The following is a 25,078-nucleotide window of genomic DNA, read 5'->3' on the forward strand; positions in this document are numbered from 1 at the left end:
AGTCTCACAAAGGATCGGATTCCAGAGGTCTGGTCCGCACATACGCAGCATGTTATTATTGTCATATTTATCCACAATTCGTAGAAGTTATCGAAAAGTACCGAGTACAATAAAGGATTTATTTTTCGAGTTCTTCTATTTTTACTCTTTATTTTCACGAGCATTCAGGCGAGTGAAAATAGCAGTAAAATAAAAGAACGAGAAAAATAAATCCTTTATTGTACGAGGTTTTGTTTGATAACTGGTTTATCATCAACTTAAAAAATATTCGACAATTGAATCACTTTTGTTTTGATTTTCTCCAACGGTGATAAAAGAAGCATTCGTTCATTCGAATTACAATGCAATGGCTTCATGCAAACATAGTATAAGAAAGCCGCGGCTGGAATGAGTACAGCTGAATTTCAGTTGTTCTATCTATGTCGTAAGAACAAATTTTTTTATGGTTCGGTGACAATTTCCATTGTCAATTTAATTTGACTTTTAACAAACTACCTCGTTAGACGTAATTTTGCTCATAAACACAAATCTCTTGATAATTCACGCATTCATAACATCAAAGTAAAAGAAAAGACTCTTGGTTTAAAAGTACTAGAACGTCAGAATGTCAGTGCTTTAAGAACTTGAAGAAAATTGAGTGCCTTGAAATGCCTTCCTGATTATTCTGAAAAATCATTACTGGTATTAGTAAATAAATATTCAAGCCGCATTCTGTGAAAATTCCATTCGAAAAACAACAGTATTGAGGTGACAGAAAGCATTCAAAGTTTAGCATTTGAAAATTAGTTCTTTTAATAAAATGTGTGTTATTTGGTCCTAAATTTATAAAGATTTATTTGGAATTTATAAAAATATACTTCAAATAAGGTAAAGAGAGAGGATAGTGAGAAAAATTTGAGACTTGAAAAGTAGTTGTTCTTCAATTGAATATTATGAACACTTTTAAGGTTAAGGATTTTGTTACCTTCGACTTAGTTCTTATAAACCACGGAGACACAGATAGAACATCCATTTGCGACAAAAACAATAGCGTCATCATTCCAGCCGCGGCTTTCTTATACTATGATGCAAAATGTAAAAACATCACGTCAATTTTTTGTTTTGATTTTGCGCGACAAATTTTTATGATTTTACCGTTTTCTTTTACCTTTCTAACTTTATATAAAATGAATTTTCCCTGGAAGTATATACACCATTGGAAAGGTCAAACCTTTCCCTAACAAAATATGTATTTATTATTTGAAAAAGAAAAAGAAAAAGTTCATCTTTTAACTGCTGGCAAAAGGTCATTTTCCCAAAAAAGTGTCTCGCCTCATGTTACCATTTTGAATTGCTTTCTTTTATTTGTACTGCTTTTATTTAAAAATAAAGAAAATATGTACTGCTCATTAGCCAATCAAATCGCTCTAATTTTTTAAGTTGATGATAACGTATATTACCGTATTTGGACTTCGTATTCCCGTATATGGTAAAGAGTTTAATAAATAAATATCCAAATACGATGAAATACGTTGTATTTAGTAGGCTTTCACGCTGTGATCTTTATTTTATTGAAAGTCTTTGTGACAATCTTTACAAATTTTACATCTGATTTTGGATCCGTCATTATCCCTCACTTCGACATCTTCCGAACCAACCTTACCAAACCCTTGAAAACATGCGTAACAATCAGTCTGTTCCTGTTCACCACCTCTGCGACAAATCTTCCGAATGTTAAACATCCAGGAAAACTCCTCGGTCAATTTTCGTCGTCGCAATTCCCTCAGGATGACAGCTCGCAGTTGGATTCGTCTCGAATGTCGACCCGTGAAAATGCGTTTGTGAAGATACACAGCTCTCTCGTGGGCACGATCCGGGTAGAACGAGTTACAGATTCTCGCACGTAATCGCAACGCGTACGCATCGAAAATGCACGACAAGAGAACGATAACAAGGATAACGGTAAGAATAATAATCGTCTGACCTTCCGTCTTCATCGGGCTCGGCAAACACGGATCAATGCTCACATTGAACCGTTGTATATTCAATTTCTGCAAAACCACTTTCTTCTCGCGGCCACCTAGTTTGACATCAGCAACTATACTCTGTTCCATCCCTTTGAAACCGATCGCGAAACCAGCATTTGATGCTAGCGTGTTTAACAATTCCTTGAAAGCGAAATCTCCGAGGATAACAAATACTGAGATGGCGATCACAATAACTGCTGTCAACGATTTCAAAATCATGGTTTGGATTTCACTCTTTGACAACCTCACAGAAGCGGTGACCTAATAATTATAATAATAATAAAAATAAGACCTGGTATTCAGGGCCGGCGGAACAACTGTTAAAGTGGTGGGGCTAAATTTCGCGTTTTCCCTGATCGGCTGGCAGGCTCGCTTCCGGGCGAAGCGAAGTTGAGCGAATTTTTTTGAGCTGAGCGTTTTGGCCCCCCAACGGGTGTGGAATAGTGCAACACACTTGAGAGGGTTTGTAACAAGATATTGATTGAAGGATTGATATCTTTGCGTTCAAACTGAATGAAAATAAATTAAGGAATAATAAGTATTTGAATTGATAAAATAAATGAAAATAGTGACTAAATGACAAAATTAGGAGCTTAAATTGATAATTGATTTATGAAACTTAGACTAATTTGAGAAACAATTTGAGTGAACAGAAAATGATATGAAAGAATAAAAGTATGATAGAATCTTAGAAAAAATTACTAAGTCTTAACCTAACCTAACCTAGGACAGCAATGGGTAGAAGCCTGTGCCAAAAGGGCAAATGCAGAGCCTAAAGTTGAGCCAACCTAAGACTAGGAGAAGAGAAAACAAAAAGTGAGAAATGCAAACAAAAAGCTTACCGGCTGGCCCAATGTGATTGCTGTGAAAATGACCAGTGAAATGAGTGGATTACCAGCTGGGTAAATCCACAGTGAAATGCAAATTATTATTAAAAATTCAATTCAGCAAATTCCATTTACCAATTTAATAAGTTTTAAGTTTGACTCTGACTGACAACATGTCAACAAAGAATTGAGCTCCTTGCTCTACAATGTTTCAACACAGAATGAAAAAAATGAGAGAGTAAAAAAAAGAGAAATCTGAGGAGATAATTGCTCCCCAATTATAAAATCATTAAGTGAGAAAAACCTAGAGTAATTATATAATACAAAAGAAAATATACTAAGTGTGATGTGAGGTAATAAATGATGATGTGAAGTGATGATTTGCTAATGATAAAGTAATTAAATATACAAAAGAAATGAAATTTTGAAGCTATTTTTTATATAAGAAACTAAACGATTTTTAACTGAATTTTTATATTTTTTATAAGAATATTTTTCTAATTTTGATAAGAACATTGAGCAGACTAATGCTGTTCATGTGACACTCCCCCAAGGAGGTTTTAAAATTTCATTTGAGTTTTACAAATACCAAAACATTTAATCATTTAACATTTCTCTGCTAATTCTTCCAATAAATCAGACTCATCAACAGAATGAATCAAAATCAACTCTCGGACAGAGCGAAACGTTTCACGACAAACATTTTCATTCGAATTGCAATAACGTACCATGACTTTACGACAAACGTCATCCTTACCAATTTCGACTTTGGATATGATACCATACTGATAAGTTTTCGACAATGATGAATCGTGTTTTTTGAAGAGGACAATGTCTCCAACTTGAAATTGATGACCGTTTATGAACCATTTGCTTTGAGTCATCAATTGAGGAACATGATTGAGTAACCATGATTCGAACCAACTGTTGTAGACGTTTTCGTTGTCTCTCATCAGCTTTGAAGGGTTGTTTGATAGAATCATGTCACCGATGGGGCTTCTTTCGTTATTACGTCCCAAGAGTAGGCGATTAGGCGTGATCAGATCGAGATTCTCCAGATCAGTTTTACTACCAACACAAATTGGCAGATCATTGATTGAGTTAGCAATGACAGCAGCTAACGTTTCCCATTGCATGAGTGATAGTCGCTGATTGTTGATGAACTTCTGTAACGATTTGTTGACTTCTTGGATTTTTCGTTCAACTTTTCCATGCATATTATGCCCGCCAACTGGGCATATAGAAAAGTCGATGGCTTTGTTTCGATGTAATTTGGATTGAAGATCGACAAAGTCCAACTTCATGTTGTTACATCCTTTGATCAGTTGACTTCCACCATCACAGTAGAGCTTCTTCGGATATCCATGGTCGCAAGCAAATCGAGTGAATGATAATATGAACGAATCAGTAGAATAATCGTCCATCACTTTAATAGATATAGCTGAGGTTGTAGAACAGCAGATAACAACAAGCCAAATCTTCACAGTTGTGCGCTTGTGACTAGGTGAAAAGGATAAATATGGACCGGACAGATCAACTTGTGATGCATAGAAGGCTGGTGCAACTGTTAGATTTGATTCTGATATGGGCCCCATGACAACTTCAACTGATTTCTTCATTAGGAAACGACATCTTTGACAGTTTTTACGAATGAGCTTGATCATGGACCGATATTCGATAATGTAGGCTTTCTTTAGAAGATATCGAATTGTTGTTTCAACTCCAGTGTGTTGGCAAATGGGATGGTTCCAGTGAATGTCGAGAGCGATACTGAAAGCGATAGGTGAGTGATTGCTGAGTACAGGTACGCAGAAGGTATCGTTTGAGAGGTCTTTCATTGTTGAGGTGAATTTTCCAATGATTGATACTTCATCTGATGGAAGAATTCTACCAGTATAATGTAGAATACCATTCTTTTCTTGAGTGATCTTGTCGAATTTCTTTGGCTGAATGAATTGAAGTACTTCTCTTGTCCCAATTCTGAAGAAATATTGCTCTGAATCCTTAATTTCCTCATCTGACAAGTTTGCTTGATAAACACAATTTTGATTTTTAATTCTCTTCTGGATGTTCCGACAAAAACGAGTGACGTATGCAATGATTCTGACAACTTTTGTGAATGAGTGACGATTGGGATCAATTAGATAGTTCGAGAAAGCATAGTAATCTTTGACGACATCATTGACTTTTGAGACGTGTGAATCGACTTCACCTGGGTGGAATTTGAGCTTGACTTCGTCTGGTTTGAAGATGGGAAATTCGCTATGCTCGAGTTGCAACCAAGGATGACCATTGATCCATGCTGAACCAGCATCAACGTCCTTGATGGATGCGCCTCTTCGAGTTCCAATATCAGCAAGATTATTATCAGATTGGATGTAATACCATTGATTAGCAGTTGTAAAGCGAAGGATTTCTATTACTCGATTCCTGACCCATTGATCCAAAGGCTTTTCGTCGTTGGTGATCCAGAATAGACTTGCTTGATTATCGGTGAGTTTGATTGCATTCTTGTGATACTTGTTGAATGATCTACGAACAACTTCTCCTGTGTAGGCGTTAATCAAAGCTGCGTAGAGCTCGGCTCTTGGTAGTGACATTCCTTTAGGTACAACACGTGTTCTGGATAGGACAAGTTGACATGACGAGCCTCCTGATTTCTTCTTGAAACGAACATAGATACAGGAGCATACTGCTGACTTGCTAGCGTCGCCAAAATCGATGGTTTCCAGGTCGAGAGAAATTGCATCTTCAGGAATGATAGCACGTTGATATTTGAGGTTGTTGATTTCCTTCATCAGGTCGAAGTGTGATTCCCACAATGGTCTTAGTTCATCTGGGATCTTGTCATCCCAGTCGAGTTTTCGGTGAACCAGTTCTTGTAGATCCAACTTCATAGCAGCAACGATTGGGGTGACTTTTCCTGTAAGATCAAAAATTTCTGCTACTTTCGATGCGCAATGTCTTCGAGTGAGTTTGGCAGGAATGATGTTGACAGTGTTTGATGGCTTTTTACCACGACATTTCTTCGCAAAGTTGAGTTGACTGATATTGAGTGATAACATATCGTCTTTAGGAAACCATCGCATTCCGCCAACGTGAATCGTCTCTCCATCGTCTGTGAGATTCTCCAACGGTTTTTCTCCAGAAAAAGAAACACCTTTCAGTTGGAATCCTCCTTTGTTGATGTTGAGTTCGATGTCGTCTGCCAAAATGTGGGCTTGTTGGATTGATTGAGCACCAGTGATACAGTCATCTACGTAGACGTCATTCTGTATCACTTCGTTGGCTTTTGGATATTGATCTTTTGATAATTCGGCTACCTTTCGTAATGCATACTCAGATTGGTTTCCACTCGATCGAACGCCATATATAAGTGTTTTTATGACTTTTTCTTTGGGTATCTTCGAAGGATTAAGGTTTTCTTCCCAAATGTATCGTTGGTAGCACCAGTCTGATTGGTTGAGTCTGACTGTATTGTACATTTTTCTCACGTCGGTGTGAACTCCAACTCGGTGCATTGACCACCGGATGATGATTTCTTGGAGTTTATTTAGATTGTTACGACCCTTAGCCAATAGATCATTAAGACTATAACCAGAGGACGTAGCTTGAGAGGCGTCAAATACAATTCGGCAAGGTGTGCTTACCGAATTCCCCTTCCACACAGCACGCCAAGGAATGAAGTTCTGGATTGGATGGTTTTGCAGTGAGTCTTGAACGTCTTGTGGGAGGTTTTCAACGTATTCGACATAATTGAGTTGCTGAAGCTTCGATTCCGAATCCAAAATGTCTTGCTTGTCTTTGATATTGGATGGGTTGTTCAGCTTTCTGAGTTGTTGCTTGAAGGTTTTCATTGCACGATCTTTGTTGGCAGCAAGGCGATTTGGGCTTGAGATGAATGGAAGTGAGGCTGTTGTAGTTGATGTTTCCAGATTGATGGTGACAGATGCATTGATTAGGCTTTGCTCCACTTCCTCCCTCAAGCTGATTGTTTGGTATTGGTCGAAGTGCTTGCAATCCTTGCACGTTCTGCAAGATGGACATCTGTAGGACACTTCACAACCAGTAGACTCGACTTGTTCGAACAGTCGCTGTTGATGTGTGAGATGGACATCTGAGTGATTCTGATCGTCAAGAAGCAGTTGTTCTTCCTGATAACCAAGTATTGATGGATTGTTGAATAAGTACCTTCCTCTATTAATAAAGAAGGCTGTTGATGACGTAAAGAAGCTGTTGTGAATTTCGGTAAAGAGTTTATGCGGACCTCCGATGACACCTCTTCCTCCGTCTGAGTTGATGAATGAAGATTTTTAGATAGATAATCCAGAATCCAATTGGTGAGCAAGCTTTGGATGATATCGCAGATACTTGACACCAATCATCAAGTGGACTTCTCCTCCAACATGAGGTGGTAGTTTGGGTAGAGGATCAATTCCTCCTGATGATTTGTAGTGGGTAGTTATGTCCTTCTCAACCTCAATGAGTGGGTAGATGGGAAAGTTTGATGTGATTTGATCCAAGCAGATTCCTGAGAGGGTGACGATTCTTCCATCCTGAAGTGGAAGATTGACTTTGTAGCTTCCTGAAGATACAGTGGCTGTGTTTCCAACACCTCCAATGTTGATTGATTCGCTACTGAATTTGATGGCTGATGATCCAAGAAGTTGAACAGCTTTGGTTGATAGTATGAAGTCAGAGCAACCATTGTCGTAAAAGATGTTGACTCTATTGCCATTGACATTAATTGTCTGAAGAAGATAGATTCCCTTTTCGGTGATTGAATCATCATGAGGTGATACATCAGACTTGAATGAAGAGTGGAATGACAGTTTGATTTGCTTCACGAAATCTGGTAGGTGTGAACTTCGCATGAATCTAGACTTGAACCGATCGAGAATATCTTGATTTGATTGATTGTCCTTGTGCTCTTCGCATAATAGGACATGTTTCTTGATGGTATACTGGTGGTGACTGGGGTGTGGACATGTAAAGTCCCTCTGGCATCGACCATCAGAGTGCTTTCCTTTGGATGCGTCAGCACCTGGCAGAAGACATTGAGTGCAGAATCCCTTTTTATTGATGATTGCTAGACGAGCTGCAGGTTTCTTCTCGACGAAATCTTTGCATGTATAGTATTGGACGATCTTGGAACCATTTGGACCATTTGATACCATGTGCTCTGATGATGATGGAGCTTCTCCACACAGTTGACATTTGACTGGATCGTTTTGGTTGCCAAGGAATGTCTTCTTCTTTGGAATTTGATTTGTTTGAGGTGGATCCTTCTTCTCGTTAGTACGTTGAGTTTGAATGCTGACTTTTGTTGATTCAGCTTTTCCTCTTTCTCAAGAAAAGTTAGCAACTTTCCCCAAGTTTGTTTTGGAGTGAGTTCATCATCGCTGATGCTTGACAAGAATCTTGTGAGACGACCCTCACCGAGTTGTTGGTAAATTCGTGGAAGTGACTCTCCAAAGTAAAGATTGTCTTCAATTTGATGTTTGTAAGCAAGTTGCATCACTTCACGAATGATATTTGAGAACTTGCTGAGTGCGATGACAAGTTTTTCAGGATCACGACTTTTGGCGATTTCAGATTTATTGAGTGTCTGAAGTCTTTTCGTTAGAAGAGTTCTCGAATCCCCAAAAGCTACTTTTAGACGTTGCCAAATATCATCGATATTGTCAAGGCTTCGAACGAGAGTGATGGCTGGCTCACCAAGATGATTGTTTTTGAGGAGATCAGGTAAGTAGCTTGAAGGAGTTGATTTGATATATAATTTCTCAAAGTTCGATTTGAAAGTATAAAAGTCAATAGGTGATTCATACCCACAGAATTTGTCGAGCTTAATTTTGATGTTAGTCATACTGTGGTCTTTCTCCAGTTCTCTCTTGGTGTACTCTCGATGGACAGCAGTATTGAAGTCGAGTTTTTTCGAGTTGAGCTTGATGAGAAGTGCACCCATATTCATGATGGCTTCTGAAGCATCACTATCGGTGATTGGTGATTGAAGAAGTTTCTCGTACTTGATGGATAACCTGTCAAGATTGTCGGAGAGTTTGGATGATTCGTCCTTGAGTTGGGTAAGTTGTTTATCGTCCAACTTTTGAAGATCTTGAGTGATAGTTGAATTGATTTCGAAGAGATTTTGTTGCATAACCTCAATACTGAATGCAATAGATTTCTCATTGCTGATAGTTGTTTGTGATGTCACTTGGGTATTGGCGAGATTTAGTTTGGATTTGTGATCTCGAGCTGATATATTGTACGTCTTGATTGCTGTTTCTGCTCTCAGGGCTGATAGAATGAGGTCATCTTGAGCATCCAAGTTCGATTCTATGCACAGGAGTCTCAGCTCATCTCGTCTTGAATTCATTTGTGAAATGGTTGGATCGACTTCAGTGGCAGTCAAACCATTGATTGGTGTCTCATCGATTGCATCATTGATAGCTGCAATTAGGACTTTGATTTTATTGATGGTGCTTTCATTTGACGAAGGCATGATGGTTTCACGAAGTGAAAGATTTGCAAGTTGACTGGAAAGATGGTCCGCGACGTGGATACTCCGACCAGTGTTGTGAAGTTCCTTATAGTTTATACGAGGAAGATTTCTCTTTGACATAAATGTTTGGCTGAATTGATGAAGTTGATTGAGTTGAGTGTGATTGGAGGGTGTGGCTCCGTTTGAATGTGGAATAGTGCAACACACTTGAGAGGGTTTGTAACAAGATATTGATTGAAGGATTGATATCTTTGCGTTCAAACTGAATGAAAATAAATTAAGGAATAATAAGTATTTGAATTGATAAAATAAATGAAAATAGTGACTAAATGACAAAATTAGGAGCTTAAATTGATAATTGATTTATGAAACTTAGACTAATTTGAGAAACAATTTGAGTGAACAGAAAATGATATGAAAGAATAAAAGTATGATAGAATCTTAGAAAAAATTACTAAGTCTTAACCTAACCTAACCTAGGACAGCAATGGGTAGAAGCCTGTGCCAAAAGGGCAAATGCAGAGCCTAAAGTTGAGCCAACCTAAGACTAGGAGAAGAGAAAACAAAAAGTGAGAAATGCAAACAAAAAGCTTACCGACTGGCCCAATGTGATTGCTGTGAAAATGACCAGTGAAATGAGTGGATTACCAGCTGGGTAAATCCACAGTGAAATGCAAATTATTATTAAAAATTCAATTCAGCAAATTCCATTTACCAATTTAATAAGTTTTAAGTTTGACTCTGACTGACAACATGTCAACAAAGAATTGAGCTCCTTGCTCTACAATGTTTCAACACAGAATGAAAAAAATGAGAGAGTAAAAAAAAGAGAAATCTGAGGAGATAATTGCTCCCCAATTATAAAATCATTAAGTGAGAAAAAACCTAGAGTAATTATATAATACAAAGAAAATATACTAAGTGTGATGTGAGGTAATAAATGATGATGTGAAGTGATGATTTGCTAATGATAAAGTAATTAAATATACAAAAGAAATGAAATTTTGAAGCTATTTTTTATATAAGAAACTAAACGATTTTTAACTGAATTTTTATATTTTTATAAGAATATTTTTCTAATTTTGATAAGAACATTGAGCAGACTAATGCTGTTCATGTGACAACGGGGGTTCTAGGGGGCAGCGCCCCCTTAGAAAATGTTTGGAATTCTACACAAAAATGGATTGAAAAATACAAATAAAAAGTAATTCATCACACCATATAAGTGTGTCTATAATATTTCTAATTGTTTTAATTTCGGCGCCCTATAGAAAGAAAAGACGGTGGTAAAAGTCCTCACGTCGTCCTGTACGCTAATATAAAATTCCCGTGATATCCCAACCTATTTCCAAATCCTGATTTTCCGAAGGGCTACGGCTTAAGAAGATGAAAGTGTATTAGCTATTTACCGCTACTGGCATTCCAAATTTGTCGACCTGGTATATTTAGAGTATATTTGGCTGCAACGACTTCAACGGCAACGGACGACTTTTCTAACTGACGTCGCAAAAGCTGAAAATTTTGCTGAAAATTAGCTGTAAAAAGATATGTAAAGGCTGAGGAAAATGACAAAAATGGTTTTGCTTGAAGCGCTAATTGATGGAACACGTAATGTGCGTTTTTGTGAAAAAAATCAGACCAGAATAAAAGAAGTAACGACCAAAGAATTGCGCACCATACCTTCAAAAGACAAGAGATGTCACGAAAAGCGATCAGAAGCAGCACGAAGAACTGCAATTTACGTATCGAGAGACATTTTTGGTTTTACACTAAACGTAATTTACGAACTAAACAATCAAGCGATGTCCCGTTCTTCCGCAGAAGGATCTGATGCAAACAATTTCAAACCGGATTTTTTTATCATTCAGTATACTACTTATGGATTTCAAATTTGTAGATTTTATACTTTGTAACTTTTGTAACTTTCTATACTATTTTTTACCACGCTGCACATACACTATTTTAATATTTCCTCTGCGAGAATAGCCAATTGTAAACTTTTGGATGCATGAAATAAAAAAACCCTTATTATTATTATTATATTTAGTATATTTTTGATACTCTTCATGTTCACATTTTCTTTCGTTCCTTCTCTCTTTTCATAGCATGCACCCCCTCTCAGTTTAGGGGGGGGCTACACCTCAATACCTGGTTGGGGGCTGTTTTTTGGGGATTGTAAGGGGGGGACCTAAATTTGAGGGGGACCTAAAATTTGAGGGGGGAGCTCAAACTTTTACTATAAAAAATAATAAGATATCGATCATTCTTGAGCTACAATTTCAAATTTTTGAGCTCGCTTCACTCGCTAAAAGTCCTAAATAGATAGTTGCCATGGTAAAATGCTATTTAAAGGGGTTTTTATTTTTTGCTCTCTTTCTTTTGTCAAATTGTCTTTTTATAGTGTTCATTGTTATTTATTTGGCTAGTTAATTCTCCAAAGTATTATTTAGCGATATCCTAGACATTCTTGATGAATTACTTTTTGTTTGTATTTTCAGAAAATTTCAAAAATTTTCTAAGAGGACGCTGCCCCGAGAACCCCCATCGGGGGCTTAGAGCTCCCCCTGCTGAATGATTTTTGCGCGCTACGCGCGCTCAAAGTCCTTGCTTCGCTCGGAAGGAGGCATTTACTGAAAGGAATAGGGGCGCCAAATAGGTCAAACTAATTTTTTCCCCCCAGCTGTGAGACACCCACCACACTTCTGTTCAAAACAGTTATCTGTTTTCTTATGTTTGATGTACCCATTCTAATATTACAGGTGGAAATATTTTGAAGCAAATTTTTTGAGGTAGGACCTAAGTCATTCCAAGTTTAGGGGGGACCTAAAATTTGAGGGGGGACCTAAGACCCCTCTGCATGCTATGCTTTTATAATTGAACGAAACCTTTGCTTTGAAAGACTTTCTCGTTTATGAACTTGAAAATATTCTACATCAGACTGGGACAAATACACACTCCTCCGACTACAAAATATAATAAAATACAGAATTTGGAGTTGTGTAGCTCAAGAAAAACGTTACGAGGAAGATTTCTCTTTTATATCATAACACAAACACGCTGTCTGTCTGTTTTGTGATTTTGTAAAAAAAAAGGAAAAAGTTCACTTGATCGCAAAAAAGTGGAGGGGGGCTTAGCCCCCCACCGGGCCTGGGTATTTCATGGCTGGCCTATAATAATTCAAAAGCTTTTAGACAGCTTTGAATTGTTTACCACTAACCTGGTATTTCATCTCGATTTCCCATCGACGGAGCGGTGTCAACTTTTCAAAGACATTTCCGTTTTCCCACCATAAACGTCGGAGATTATCATCAGCAAACATATTATCGAATGCGTTGTCGGTGAAGTACTGTTTCAGATACCGAACTGAATCAATCGTCAACAACAGTAATGATATAACGATAAAGAACTTCTTTAAGTAAAACAAATAATCCAAAATTGTTTTAAACACATCTTTTATTGTGCCAAGGATTTTGAAACGGATGTCTTCCACATTTGGCGCTTCCAGAAGACGATTAAGATCCAGATCTTTCATTGGTCTAACCTTGATGCTAGGGATCATTTCTTTTGCCCATTCATTCAGTTCTTCGAGTTCTTTAAAACTCAATTCCGGTTTGAGGTTTTCGAGATTTGGGAGGGGGACGGGGAAGCCACAAACGTCCACATCACGCCGTTTACGCCCAAAAAAAGGAATAGCTTTTGCTATCTTATTACCAAGATTAGCTGCGAATTGTCCAGCTTTTTGAAGTCCAGTTGATGCGATGTTAAACATAGTCTTCCCCAATTTGCATGGTGTTGCTAATTTGTTAAGTAAATCTCGTGTTCCACGAAGCTTGGATTCGATTGCACGCTTAGCTGCTTTAAGTTCATTTTGTTTTGCTATAAGTTTTTCCTTCAATGCTCCCGTTGCTCGGTCAATTTCATTTTGAATTCTCATTAATTGTTCTTCCATATACTTATGTTGTTTCTCGATGACTTCCCACATTTGCTCCATGATGCTATTGGACTGTCCGTTGAACGAACACGCCATACTCTTCATCGACTCGTACATACAGGTTGTGCTCTCGACAACTTCATTTACATTGTAATTCACACTGTTGATGGGTCCTTCGATGAGGAAGCCTACTGCTATGGTTAACATGAACGCACGGCCTCGCCCAGCCACAATTCCAGGTAGGATCAACATCAAAATGCATCTGGTATGACGAGAGAAAACACTTAAAGTACCAACACTTAAAGTGAATGTTCCTGCTACAGCGGCACTAATGATCTCTTTATCGTGAGTGACAAACGGGCTTAGCGAATCTGATGATGATTGACTGAAACTCAAGTTAAATTTCGCTTCGAGTTTCGTTTTGATCTTGTTTTTTAATATTGGAATTTCCTTCTCGAGATCATCCACAAAACACGAGGAGGAAGCATTTTTCCGCTTAGAATGATCCTTCAATCCAGTGCTCGATGAAAACACCATGTAATACAGATACAAATAGAGCAAAATTCCGTATACGCAAATCAACGGTATGGCTGCAAAGCGGGAGGTGGTCAGCAACTTTTTGAATTGTGAATAGCATCCCGGACTTTTGTTGTTGTGCTGATGATGACTTTTGTTGAGGGAGTTGGGATTTGATTTCCTCACTTCCATTTCTCGCTCTTCATAACCGTTGATGATATTATGGAAATTTTCAGAAGATGCTTTCTCTTTGCTTTTCTTCTCCATTCTCCTTTTCTTCGACCTTCTCAACGAATATTCTTCTTCTTCAACCTAATAAAGATGAAAACACACAGATTTTATTTACTTTCATAAATCCACAAGCAGTTCAGCAAACCTGCTTATTTTTATTTTATGCAGTAGACTCTCCGTATAACGAACATCTCGATATTACGAACTGATACCTCTGGCTCTTGCCTTCTTATCAAACCCTTATACAATAGACTCTCGATATAACGACCAGGTATTACGAACATCTCGGTGTTACGAACTGATATCTCTGACCCTTGCCTTATCAAACCCTTATAAATCCTTTCTATATAACAAACCTTTATCCAATCGCCTTCAAGGTTCGTTATATCGAGAGTCTACTGTATTTTATGTTTCCTATATATAAACACAAAAGTTAATTCCAAATAAAAAGCAAAAACCAATTATAATGTGAAATTCATGGAATGACATATAATATGAAAAACCAACTTCGACTTCATAAAGAGATGAAGATAAGACGTTGATTTTACGATTTTACGTCCAACGAACGTTATTTGAATGTTGTAGGCGTTAGATGAACTTTAAAACAACGTCTTATGTCTTTTAGGTTTGATTCTTCTGTTGAATCTATTGATTTAACTTCCCAGTAAAAAAAAAGATTCACGACAAAAGATAAGATATCAAGTTATGTTTATGGGCGTTTTTTTAACCACTCGTTATTTCTCTGAATTAATATTTTTGTGACGTGTTTGTTTTCTTACATGCTTAAATATAGCGCTCCGCAATGCACACGTCATAATTATTTACTTACATTTGTGCGAGTTGCAATCCTAAAATCCTTTTCGTTTTAATCGTCAATCCGTGAAAGTTATTACTTCTCTTTGTAATATATTAAATGTAATTAACGTGCAAGAGTAAAAATCGCAAAGGATGATGGGATTGAAAGTCGTACAAACAGAGAAATTGAAGTATATTTTTAGATTCGCCGCAGTGCGCTATTAAACTCGACGCCAGAGGGTCATTTATAGCTCAAAAAAGAAGCTTCTTAAAGATACGAAACGAACTGCGATCCGGGAAGTAAATAACGTTTACACTTTTGTTGCGATTTTAAAGATTGTGACGTCAGAAAAATTGACGTCATAGAATCAAAGTGTTCAAATTGTCTTAACCTGCCTTGAATCCTCAGATTTTGGAATTTGAAATACGCATACCCATAAATAATAAGAACAAATTACTTTATTGGTCCTTTTTATGCCAGCCCTTATTAGCGTTAGTTTTGGGCCTTTGGCGTTATAAAGGCCGGCGTTATAAGGTCAAAAAGGTTAGTTATAAGGTAAGTTATAAGGCATAAAAAGGGCCTCTGGCGTAATAAGGGCCGGCGTTAAATTAGGGCCGGCGTAAAAAGGGCCGATAAGGTAGTTTTAGACATGAAAAGGTAAAGTCAGGTACAATCAAAGGTAAAGAAAACCTGGGTGCCATCATCATAAGTATTGCTTTTCGCAGCAAATACATCACCAAAGATGTGGCAGCAGCGTGGGTTGAAGAGCTGACGCACCTAGCCTCCATAGCAACAACGCAGTCACAGGCAGCGTACATTGCGTTTATTGTTGGTAAAAATTTAATTACGTCTTTCTGAACGATGGAAGATCTTGACTCCACTGGAGAATGTTATTCAAAATCGGTTGTTGCTTGTAATGAAAGAAATATCCTCGCTCTCCCTATCAAATGTGGAGGACATGGCATGATAAACGTCAACGAGGAAGCCCAGTTCCAATATGAGACAATGCTAAGAGGCAACCGCTCAACTACAGAGTCGTGTTATTGACCAATCTTAAGAGCCAGTAGACTACGAAAGCTCGAAAAGATTGATCAGGAGAAGACAAAGGAACGACAAGAACGACACGAGCAGACCCACCGGGAGATTTTGTCAACATTTACGTCAACGAACGCAATACTCTGGAAAATACTGTCAGTTAAAGTTGAACCTGCTCTCATTGAAGCAACTAGTTAATCAGAAGAATTGATACCGTCTGCCGTTAAAGGAAACGGGACTCGTGCTGATGTTAGTTGCAATTGATTTTGGACGCGATTTCAAAGAGCATTTTTGACGTGAAGCTTTTGAACCTTATTGCTCTAAGTTATAGTGAAAGAACCACTGCAACTACATTTATCCCTCGAAAAGCAGAAAAAGCGATCATATAATGAGAGAGAATACAACAAATCGAAAGAGGTACATTCACGCCGTTGATCTTTGGAGCAACAGGTGGTACTTCCAGAGAATGTCCCATTTTCTTATCTAAACTAGCTGAGAAGATATCAACGAAACAAAATTGCAAGAAGAAGGACGTTATTTCCCGAATTCGTCGCAAGATTTCTTTCACTTTGATCAGATCAGATGATAGTTACTTGTCTGAGAGGTGAACGGGCGAGCCGCTAGTCTGATTGTCTAATAGTGTACCGCGGTGAATCTAAAAATAGACTCCAATTTCTCTGTTTGTACAACTTCCAACCCATAATCCTTTGCGTTTATTACTGCTGCACGTTAATTAATAATAATAATAATAACAAGAGCCGCAAAGATGCGGATAAATATTTCCTTTACAAATGATAAAATAATTATTGATGTCCTCAAAAGATTTCAAAGTGCTTTATCTCAGATAACATCAAGCAACATAAGTCCCCAAGAATTTCAAAATTCGTTTATGTAATTGCTTGTATTTGCAGGATTATTCCTAAGATGACGAAGGTTCAAACCTACGGATTACGGAGTATATCCAAGCTGAACTCGACTGAGAATAACAATGCAGTAACCAAATTGGCTAGACAACCTTTAATTTTCGTTACTCTCGGGTACCTAATAGCCACCCCTCCCCGCTACTTTATTTTTCGAAGATTTTCCACCCAGGACATTCTTATTCCAACCCCCCCCCCCGCTTATTAATTTTTGGGAAAATGTTTTTGAAAGTTCCCTTTTTTGTCCCAATTCTGCTGTATAGACCTTTTTTCAAAGAGGACGTCCTGTTTAATAATTTTGTATTCCAGCCATAAAAACAATGATAGAGCCATGCATAATTACTGTATCATGTATATTGTATACATTATGCATGGTTTATCATTGTTTTTCTGCTGAACTACATAATTATTCAACAGGGTGGCCTCTTTGAAAAAAGGTCTATTAGCCTCCTTTTAAAAAATCTGCTACCCAGGACATTTTTATTCCAACCCCCCCCCCCGCTTATTAAGTTTTGAGATTTTTTCCAACCCCCCCCCCCACGCTTATTCCAATCCCCCCGGCTATTAGGTACCTGAGAGTAGGGGGACTTTAGTTGGATTTTAGTATTATACTAGCCGTCACCCGGCGTCGCACCTGCTGAGTAGAGTGTTGTGTTATTGAACACATCAAAAGGCCTTGGGATAGTGCATAATTATATCATTTTATTTTAAGCGCATATTGCCAGAAATATTAGCCAAAAAGGGGAAATATCTGAAATGAATGAATGACAAAAAGGAAAAAAGTTGTCATGCCAGGCCAGGAAATCACTTGAAAAAATTGTCAATTGAGAACAAAGTTTTCTTCATTTTTTTTAATGCATATGTGGAAGAAAATGTCAAGTTTTCAACGCGTATTGAAGAAAATAAATTCATAACAAAAGTTTTCCATTGTTTAAATGCACATGTAAGAAATCTCCAAATTTATAACAAACGTTTCAACCTTTTGCCTTTAAAACGCACGTGAAAAACAATCTACAAATTCACAACCAAAGTTTTCCACATTTTAAATGCACGGGAAGAAAATCTCCAAATTCACAACAAAAGTTTCCACGTTTAAAACGCACGTGGAAAAAATATCCACGACCAAAGTTTTCCTCATTATAAATGTATGGGGAAGAAAATCTCCAAGTACCAAGTTCAAGACAATGATTCCAATTGTTTAATTCCATTTAACATTCTTCATATTGGCCAAGGTGTTCCGGTTATATCAGCTTAAAAAGTTTGAAATTACAGTTCTGTGAACCGCAACAGAATTTTCCCCACAAAAAGAGTTTTCACCAACTGTCACTAACCAGTTAATTCATTGTTGTAGATAAAAACACCAAGGGAAATTCAATCATTAACCAGTCAATTTTGCTCCATGTTTAAATTTTTAGCTCAAAGCTAGCTAAATCATAGTTCATCACCAACCACATCGCCATCTGACCATTGCGCATTGGGTGGTGCATACCATAAAAGTGAGTTCAAACTTTTTTGATGTCGCAAGTATTTTTTTTCAGGTATAGCATGGTCAGATTTATCCACAATATCACTTTAGGTAAATATACAGGCAAAATTGAAGTTAGCTTATTGTGAAAAATGAAAGTTGACAAAATGTCCTGTTTTTCCAAGACCATCAAAATAAGAGATTGTATCTCTCACACCAAGAGTATGTAAACGAAACATCAAATCCAGACAATCGTACAAAAAACATGATCCAATTCAACTCATGAAAGCATAAAAACCAAAGAAAAATAGCGAAAGAGCAACATTTGTTGTCTAACATTGTTGTCTATTTTTTGCCTCCATCTTTGTTATGACTGTTAAAAAGCAGTATGGTCCGATCAACAATACGCTTTCGAACCGGGCGACGTTTTCCGATCGGCAAGAAGAATAGACCACCGTACGCATATTTCCTACGACGTGTCTTGAAAAAATGACGTCTTCCGCCTCGAAAAAAGAACATCATACTGTTTTTACCGCCGGAGCTTGATTTAAAAAGAGACTCATGTACAAACTCACGAAATTGACCAAAACCGGCGTTAGACTTGAAGAAGGAGAAGGAGAAAAATTACCGTTTTAACAAATATTTCCTTCTGGAAAGGAAATATTTAATAATAATAATAATAATAATAATAATGGTGGTTATATATTTCGAATTCAATATAATAATTACAGAATTGGCTCTTCTTACGAAATAGCGTAAAATATGTATGTATGTATAAGTTCGTATAGTAAAAAAAAAAAAAAAAAAAATTAGAACCAATGATTGAAAACATATTAAGAAATGTAACTGGAACTAAAGTATCTGATGTTAGGCTGCATGCATCCCCAAATTAGTTTTGATATAGGGGATGCGAATCGGGCTCTGATATCGCTTCCGAGAAAATTACCGAATAGCTATGTATTTTGCAGAATTTTGGCGACTTGTATTTTTCAAAACACTCGATGTGTATTGTTTGAGTTATTTGATGACGTAAATAGAAATCAAATAAAGATTCAAATAAAAAGAACATATGGCTAGAAATCTCTCTTTCTCCTCTATTTTCTTTTGTTTATCGAAATTAATTGAATTAGCAAACAAAACTCTCAAGATAACAAAAGACGACAAACTGTCAATCAAAGTTCTCTATCATTCAACTCATTTTTTGGTTAGCAGATTTTTTGCTAAGTTCGGAAGCGTTTTGTGAGCCTGATTCGCATCCCCTATTCATGATATTCATGATGTAATCTTTTATACGGAAGCACACAAAATAATCCGGAACTAGTGGCAAAATTTGCCACTAGTCTTTTGTTATTTTGCCACTAGTTCCGGGTTATCTCGGGTGCTTCCGTATAAAAGATTACGTCATGAATATCATGAATATCAAAACTTATCAGAGGGGATGTGTGCAGCCTAATCTGATATGAAATATGCAATAAACAAGACGAACATACTAACAAACAAAATTGAAAAGGTTGGTGTGGTGTTGTAGCCACATAAAGAATATTGACAAAGTACTAATTAGTCAAAGAGGTCAACTTAGCAGCATCGAAGGTCAAGATTGTGTGTCGTGTGTAGCGATGACAAAATGGGAAAAGTATAATAAAATAAAAAACATTAAGTTAATAAATGAAGTTAGCATAAAATAAAATAAAATACTAGTCAGGTATTATAACTGCGCCGTATATAAGAAAACAAACACATTAAAAAATGCAACTCAAGATTGTATGGCGTGAAGAGGTATAGGTAGAGGTATATGTAGATATTACTAAGTCAAACAAACAAAACAATAAGTTACAACTATTGGGTTGTTTATGTATTTCATTTAATTACAAAGAGAAGTAATAACTTTCACGGACTGACAATTAAAACGCAAAGATTTTTGGGATTGCAACTCGTACAAATGCAAGTAAAAAATAATTATGACGTCCCTATGACGTATGCATTGCGGAGCGCTATATCAAGACATGAAACTCTGAGAGTACTGAAATAAAAAACATTCGTGTCTTCTTTAAATTGATTTAAATATCGATACTTTATAAATCGATACCCCGTGGGGGTACTAGGTTTGCGAGGTGACGGGTATGTCCGAGCCGAAAATCGAAAATCGACCCTTTGAGAGACAAAATTTTGGTGATTTTGGGACCCTTTGAGAGACTTTTTCCTAAATTTTGGTCCATTTTTTCCAAATCTTGGTTTGATTTTCACCAATTTTCGGTCAAAATTTTTGGAAATCATGACCCTTTGAGAGAGAAATTTTTGATTTTCGTGATTTTGGGACCCTTTCAGAGACTAACTTTTGAATTTGTACCCCTTTGAGAGACGTTTGAGGAATGAGAAAAGGTACCCTTATAGCTCGCACATACCTGACACCCATTTTGCCTAAGTACCCCCCCCCCCGGATCGATACCTATTTAACATATTACAATAAAAAAAGTAAAAAAAGAAACATTTACTTACTCTGTGGTTTAACGTTCCTTGAAAATCCAAAATAAATCCAAAATAAGTTTTGCTATTGATACGTCTTTCTTGTTCGTTGTCTTTGAACACAAAAACGAGACGAGTTGGTGTGGTTGAAACCGATAACTAGTCAGTGGTTTTCTAATGACTGAGATTAAAAAAACTTAAAAAAACTCATTAATTCTCTCTTTATTAACATCATTACGAGAAGTATACTTGAATTAAATTAAATAAAAAACTATTCAGTTAAATACATTTGAGAGGGATAGAATCTCCTATTATTACAAATAGGATTAGACATAAAAGATTAATCCTTAATTATATGAAGATGTATAAAAAGATATTCACGGAGCTACACGATTTTCCCGTGTTTCCGATTTTCCTGTCTCAAGGAGATACAACATGAAATTTTACGTGAAAAAGCTTAGATAAATACACGATTCCCTTATGCAAAAACATTTTTAAATCAAAGCCAAATTTTTTTACAAATCTGTATTTAAAACTGATGTTTTGATTTTTTTTAACTCCCGTTCTGTTTTTCTTTTGATTTTTCAGTAAAACGCACTTCCTTTAAAGAATAGAAAGATTATGGATCTCTTCTTCATCACGTACGACCATGGTAAATTCTTCGGAGAGTTGTGTACTAAGAAAAATTGGTTTGGAACCTTAATAAACTTTCCCATTTTGGCTAAACACTACTAGGTGCGTGGTGTAAGACAGCAAAGGACCAAAAAGCAATAGCTCCATTATATTTCAGTGCCTCCCAAAAATGTCAAATAATTTATTTTCAATTAAATCATAAAATTATTTTATGTATTTAAAAGGAAAATCATTCAATGTATTTTCGAAGGAAAGCTATCTTGTGTATTTAAAAAAAAATCAGTACATGTATTTTCAAAGGAAAATTTAGAATCTATTTTTAAAGAGAAACCTTTGTCGATCCTACTCATTTAAAAAAAAGTAAGTGGGCATGTCCATTGAGATTAAAGCCCCGAAGGTGCGAGAGTAGGAACTTTTGGATGGGAAATGAAAATACTTAACTTCCCATCCAAAACACCTGCGCATATTTTTACACAAACACCAGATCAAAAGTAAAATCTATCGGCTAGATTTTGAAAAATCCAGTCCTCAAAAACAAAGGAACCGCTAGATTTATCCGTCTGCCGTGTATTCTAGGCGCATTCCGCATGGGAAAAGAGTTTAAGAGTATAATAGGAAACTATTAACTCATTAGAGTTGTCAAGAGCAAATATCAAAGGTCGTATATCGTACCCGCGAATGAAAGAAACAATTCTCATGAGACTTTGAGTAATTACAAAAGGGTTTTTTATCATTTTACCATTGTTTTGATAAATGACGGATGATGTTAATTACGGGAATAGAAAGGATTTAAAAAAGGCTGTCGAGTTTAGTGCTGCTAACAGAACAGAGCTGGGCTTTGACGAAGTGAAGACATGAGGTTTCGGCAAGAAATAAAGCAAAAACATGCAAATAAATTGAGTTTTTTTTACATATGATAGGGACAAGACTGGGATCTTGCAACGATACTTCAACAGAAATTATAATAGATGAGTTGATTGGCAATAGTAAGTAAAAGGATAAAATTCGATTTTCTTTACATTTTAACTGATTGTTTCCTCTAACCGCTACCATAAGTTGGTCTAATAGACCTTTTCGCCTTTCCATCCGCCATATTGAATTGTATGCAAAAGTTATGTGGCAGAATTGCCGTGGTGAAATTCCCTTAGAAAGTATGCAAAACATATGCGAAAAGAAAGTACTAGGTCACAGTGTGGATCTAAACCACACTGAAACGACCGCCTTCCATCACGCATCACGCTCGCGAAAGAGCGCGCGCACATTATTAACGCCTACATGTCATCTCCAGTACATTTTATATTTTTTATTTTATAGCAATATATTTCGCAGGTCTATAGACCTCTATGAAACAGAACTTATGATTTTACATTTTATAAAGTTTTTTCTCCCATTCTTTTATCAAACGCTCTTTGAAGACTTGTAAGGATGGTGCTTCAACAATATCTTCTTCTAGATCATTCCAAGGTTTCACACTTCTGTAAAAAAGAGAGTTACTTTGGTAGCCTCTCATACCGTCATTAGCAAAGTTCCTTTGAAGCTCGTAATCGTGCTGCCGTCGTGGTCGTGTTCGAGGAGTAAATTTCTCTGATCGTATAGACTCGTCATAAATGTGGAGGTTCTTGAAAACTTCCACCATATCACCAACTTGCCGCCTGGTCTTTAGGCTAGGTAGATTGATGAGTCGTAGCCGATCTTCGTATGAGTAGTTTCTATAGCAACTAACTAGCCTTGTAGCTCTTCGTTGGACGCCCTCGATTGCATTGATATGTTTGATTAGCCTTGGAGACCATACTACATGTGCATATTCCAAATGGGGTCTGACAAATGCAATGAAAAGCTTTCGAAACATATCTGGTGAGAGAAATTCGAAGCTCCTGCTAATCAAGCCAACGATAGAGTTAGCTTTCTTGATTTTACTGAATATATGGGCTTCAAAGGTCAGGTCACTATCGATTATCACTCCTAGATCTTTTTCTTGGTCAACATGTTCTAGAACAGATCCTGCTATGGTATAGGGATGGGCATATTTGATGTTCCAAAATTTACCCAGTGTTAAAACATGACACTTGTTCGGATGAAATTCTAAAAGCCAGTCCTTTGACCATTTTTCCATGGCATCAATGTCTTCCTGTAGCCTGAGCGCATCTTCGGCGTTGTTTATTTCTTCCACCAGTTTTGTATCGTCAGCAAACAGGAACATTTCTGCTTTCGTAGCCTCTGGTAAATCATTGATGTACAAAACAAAAAGTAGTGGACCAAGTACACTTCCTTGTGGAACTCCACTCATAACTTTACATCTTCTCGACAATGTTCCGTTTACCTTTACATATTGATAACGGTCAATGAGGAAGGACTGTATCCAGTTGAGCTCCGATCCTCTGACCCCATAAGCATTCAGCTTTTTCAGCAGCCTGCGGTGTGGTACGGTGTCAAAGGCCTTCGCAAAGTCAAAATAAATCACATCAACTACTTTATTATTTGATATCGAATCCGCACATTTATCAAGGTATGTAAGTAATTGTGTTACCGTTGATCTCTTTGGCATGAACCCATGTTGTTTACTAGATAATAGTTTTCCATCTACCAGATGTTTCATAATTTGGTCCCTTAGCGCTCTTTCCATCAGTCTGCAAGCGATGGATGTAAGACTGACTGGTCTGTAATTTTCAGCTAGATTTTTGCTCCCTTTTTTATATATTGGTGACACATGTGCAACCTTCCATCCGTCTGGCAGAGTACTTTCATCAAATGATTTAGTCATGATTGTGTGGAGCGGGACAGCTATGTAGTCCGCTAGCACCTTCAACATAATTGGATGAATTTCGTCCGGACCAATTGACTTATTTGGGTTGAGACCTTTAAGTTCTTTTTTGACCATTTCCAAAGTGAGATTAAACTCTACTTTAGAATCGGTACGTGATTGAAACTCCGGAAGACTATCATCGGGCTCTTTCGTGAATACACTACAGAACTGATCCTGTAGTATATCAGCTTTGTCTTCGTCCGTATAGTGAAGAGAAGATTTATCCTTTGGGTTGCGCAGGAGAGGCATTTTAGATTATTCATCGAAAACAGATTACAATATAGTCATTTTTCATGTTTCGATTATTCAATTCCGAATCAAAGACATTCAGGGAAAAAAAGAGAAACACCTGGGTAATCTAGTTAAAAAAAACGAAAGTAAATGGCAGACAAAGTAACGAGCCAAGGCAAAACGAGATTAGCGTACCACTATGAAAGAAACCGCCTCCGGCGGTCGATTAATATAAAACTTACATGCATAATTGGCATTATATTAAAGTGTAATCTTGTAGAAGAAAGATTAAATTTGCTTCTCTTGAAAACTAAAAATAATCATATTCGCTCATCTCTTAGAACAAGCACTTCAAAAATCCATAACATTAGACATAAACTCAAACTGAAAAATCACCAACGAAGTTAAAAAATGATCCTTATTCGGCTGACGGTAAATTATGACCAAATCAAAACATTGATAATGTGTGACGTCATAATTGTTGCTTTCAGTTTGCGTGTTTTGAAAGTTTGATGTGTGTACTCCGTCTTCGTGGAATTTCTTAATGACATGAAAACAGAATATGCTATGTCTTTAAGAACAAATTTCTAAAAGGCTTTTCATTATACACTAACGTCCCTGTACAGGAAGCGATAACGGTATGCACCAATCTCCTTTATTCAGGAGATTACCCTAAACCACCTGTTAGCAAAGAAACTTTCACTGAACTTTTGGAGGTG

The 25,078-nt window shown here is 37.0% G+C and overlaps 1 protein-coding gene across 1 annotated transcript; it reads right to left on the reverse strand.

Moving 5' to 3' along the window:
• Nucleotides 1–802: 802 nt before the first annotated feature.
• LOC136800874 (uncharacterized) lies at nucleotides 803–24,377 on the reverse strand. Its single transcript, XM_067057484.1, has 4 exons — nucleotides 23,372–24,377; nucleotides 20,726–20,805; nucleotides 12,553–14,094; nucleotides 803–2,267 (listed from the first exon to the last, which is right to left on the reverse strand). The coding sequence occupies exons 1-4, from the start codon at nucleotides 24,375–24,377 to the stop codon at nucleotides 1,548–1,550; spliced, it is 3,348 nt and encodes a 1,115-aa protein (XP_066913585.1). The 3' UTR covers nucleotides 803–1,547.
• Between the last annotated feature and the right edge of the window lie 701 nt (nucleotides 24,378–25,078).

Source organism: Clytia hemisphaerica, unplaced genomic scaffold, assembly GCF_902728285.1.
Source record: "Clytia hemisphaerica strain Z4C2 unplaced genomic scaffold, Clytia hemisphaerica genome assembly, whole genome shotgun sequence".
NCBI lineage: Eukaryota > Metazoa > Cnidaria > Hydrozoa > Leptothecata > Clytiidae > Clytia > Clytia hemisphaerica.

Coding starts and splice junctions, on each gene's coding strand:
- LOC136800874 (XM_067057484.1), bottom strand. CDS start 24,377: ATGCCTCTCCTGCGCAACCCAAAGGATAAATCTTCTCTTCACTATACG. Junction 20,806..23,371: donor GTGTCATGTTTTAACACTGG/GTAAATTTTGGA, acceptor TTGTGTTCAAAG/ACAACGAACAAGAAAGACGT. Junction 14,095..20,725: donor AAGGAACGTTAAACCACAGA/GTAAGTAAATGT, acceptor CATCTTTATTAG/GTTGAAGAAGAAGAATATTC.